General features: G+C 49.8%; 1 protein-coding gene across 1 annotated transcript; it reads right to left on the reverse strand.

The window, feature by feature from the left end:
* Window positions 1-309: 309 nt before the first annotated feature.
* On the reverse strand, window positions 310-1,257 carry LOC123362285 (olfactory receptor 52E4-like). Its single transcript, XM_045002723.1, has one exon. It carries the CDS (start codon window positions 1,255-1,257, stop codon window positions 310-312), a length of 948 nt encoding a protein of 315 aa, XP_044858658.1.
* Window positions 1,258-2,508: the final 1,251 nt, after the last annotated feature.

A 2,508-nucleotide genomic window follows, 5' to 3' on the forward strand; every position in this document is an offset into this window, starting at 1 on the left:
AGGGTAAGACAGGAGCATGCGACAGGGACAGGGCCTTGCGGGGAAGAGGCAGAGCAGGGGCAGGGTGTTGGTAGAAGAGGAGTGGCAAAGGGGCCTTGGGGGTCTAGTAACAAACACTTAGAAAGGTGTCAACTCAATGAGTTGTACACAGACCGATTCCCCAATTTGTCACACGCTGACACTGTACAAAAAGTTCAGGAAAGGTATTCATGTCTCTCTAACTGCCCAGTCAGGGAAGAGAGCCCAGCATCATGTCACCAGCCAGTCTGTTTGGAGCTGGGCCTGAAAGACAGAGGACCAGGGAAAACTTTAGGTCCCTTTACAAGTAAAGAGCTGGAGCAGCCTGTCCCGAATACGTCTGGTCCCCACCCCGTAGATGATGGGGTTCAACATGGGAGGCACCAGGAGGTACATGTTGGCCATGAGAACATGGAAATGCAGGGGCACATTCTGGCCAAACCGGTGCATGAAGATGGAGAAGAGAGCTGGGATTTGAAAGGCTAAGAAGACACAGAGGTGAGAGCCGCAGGTCCTAAAAGTCTTGAGCCGGGCGTCCTTTGTGGGGAGGCTGAAGATGGCCCTGAGGATCTGGGTGTAGGATAGAGTGATAAAAAACACATCCAAACAAGACACCAAGATTGTCACAGAGAGGCTGTAGTAACTATTGATGCGGATGTCGGCGCAGGCCAGTTTCACCACGGCCATGCCATCACAGTATGTGTGGGGGATGATGTTAGTTCTGCAATATGGCCACCGCCTCGCCAGGAAGGGAGTTGGCAGTACGATTATGCAGCCATGCAGCACCACGGCCAGGCCAATCATGGCCACCACAGGGTTTGTCAGGATGGTGGAATGTCTCAGGGGATCACAGATGGCCACATAGCGATCAAAAGCCATGGCCACAAAGATCCCAGACTCCATCACTGAGAAGCAGTGAATGAAGTACAGTTGAATGAGGCAGGCATTGAATTCAATCTCCCTGGAGTTGAACCAGAAGATGCTCAGCATTTTGGGCAGGATGGATGTGGACATGACCAGGTCGGTGATGGCCAGCATGCAGAGGAAATAGTACATGGGCTCATGGAGGCTCGGCTCCATCTTCACGATGAACAGGATGGTGAAGTTCCCCAAGATGGCTATGGCGTACATGGTGCAGAAGGGGATGGAGATCCAGATATGGACTGTCTCCAGGCCAGGAATGCCCAGCAGGATGAAGGTGGAGGGGTTGGGGAAATCAGTTGCATTGAAATCAGACATGGAGTAGGGGAGAAGGTGTCCAACTCTGAGGCAGAATAGTGTCTCCTGCATGTACCGTACGTTCCTCTGACTTCCTGTACGTGCTCAGGGTGATGTTCGCAGTACAAACGCCTGGATGGAGAGACAATGTGAATATGAGACACTGCATGCACTACTGGAGGATGTTCTCATGGGAGAAGCAGATTGGTCGCTCTTCACACACTGAAAAATGACATTTTAATTATTCAGAGAAATAAATTATTAACAACTGATCTTACTCCATGTGTCAATAATTCCTACACATCATAGGGTGGGAAAACATAATAGGCACCATCAGCAAGAAACACGAGTGTAGATACTGGTTATCCATCATTGTTCCTTAGTGCAATGAAAGCCAGGCTAGAGAGTCCATGTTGGTAAGCCTCTGGCTCGGTCCCTGGAGGCTGGGTAGCCTAGTGACTAGAATACCAAGTAGTGGGGCAGAAACTGGGGGAGGCTGGCTGCCTTCACCCACTTCTTCCTGGCCCAGGAACTCCAAGCCACTTCCTATCCAAGTCCTTAAATTTGGGATGTGGGCCCCAGGAGTCCAGATTCCCCTTACTGTGGGGTTTCTCAATAGGTTCCCCCCTATTTAACCAGAAGGGGAAGCTAACTGGCTCCTGCGGCTTGGTGTCATTGAAAAACACCTGCTCATTTGCAGAAGTGTCCAAAACAAAGATAATGTTCGGATGCCTAAGGAATGGGATAGTGAATAACCTGGTATGAACATGCACTCGGTTTTGATCACCCAATCCCTATAAAGCATATAGCAGATAGAAGGGGATTTCTGAGATAGGCTGTGAGAATGGCGGAGGCTGCCTGATGCAGACAGACTGAAAAGTTGGGAACTGTTAGTTTAGAGAAGAGACAAAGAATCATAGAATCATAGAAGATGAGGTTTGGATAATGCCTCAGGATGTCATCCAGTGCAATCCCCTGCTGAAAGCAGGACCAACACCAATTAAATCATCCCAGCCAGGGCTTTCTCAAGCCAGGCCTTAATAACCTCTAAGGAAGGAGATTCCATCACCTCCCTAGGGAACCCATTCCAGTGCTTCACCACCCTCCTAGTGAAATAGTGTTTCCTAATATCCAACCTAGATCTCCCCCGCTGCAACTTGAGACCATTGCTCCTGTTCTGTCATCTGCCACCACTGAGAACAGCCGAGCTCCATCCTCTTTGGAAAGCCCCTTTCAGGTAGTTGAAAGCAGCTATCAAATCCCCCCTCATTC

This window comes from Mauremys mutica, chromosome 1 (genome assembly GCF_020497125.1).
Source record: "Mauremys mutica isolate MM-2020 ecotype Southern chromosome 1, ASM2049712v1, whole genome shotgun sequence".
NCBI lineage: Eukaryota > Metazoa > Chordata > Testudines > Geoemydidae > Mauremys > Mauremys mutica.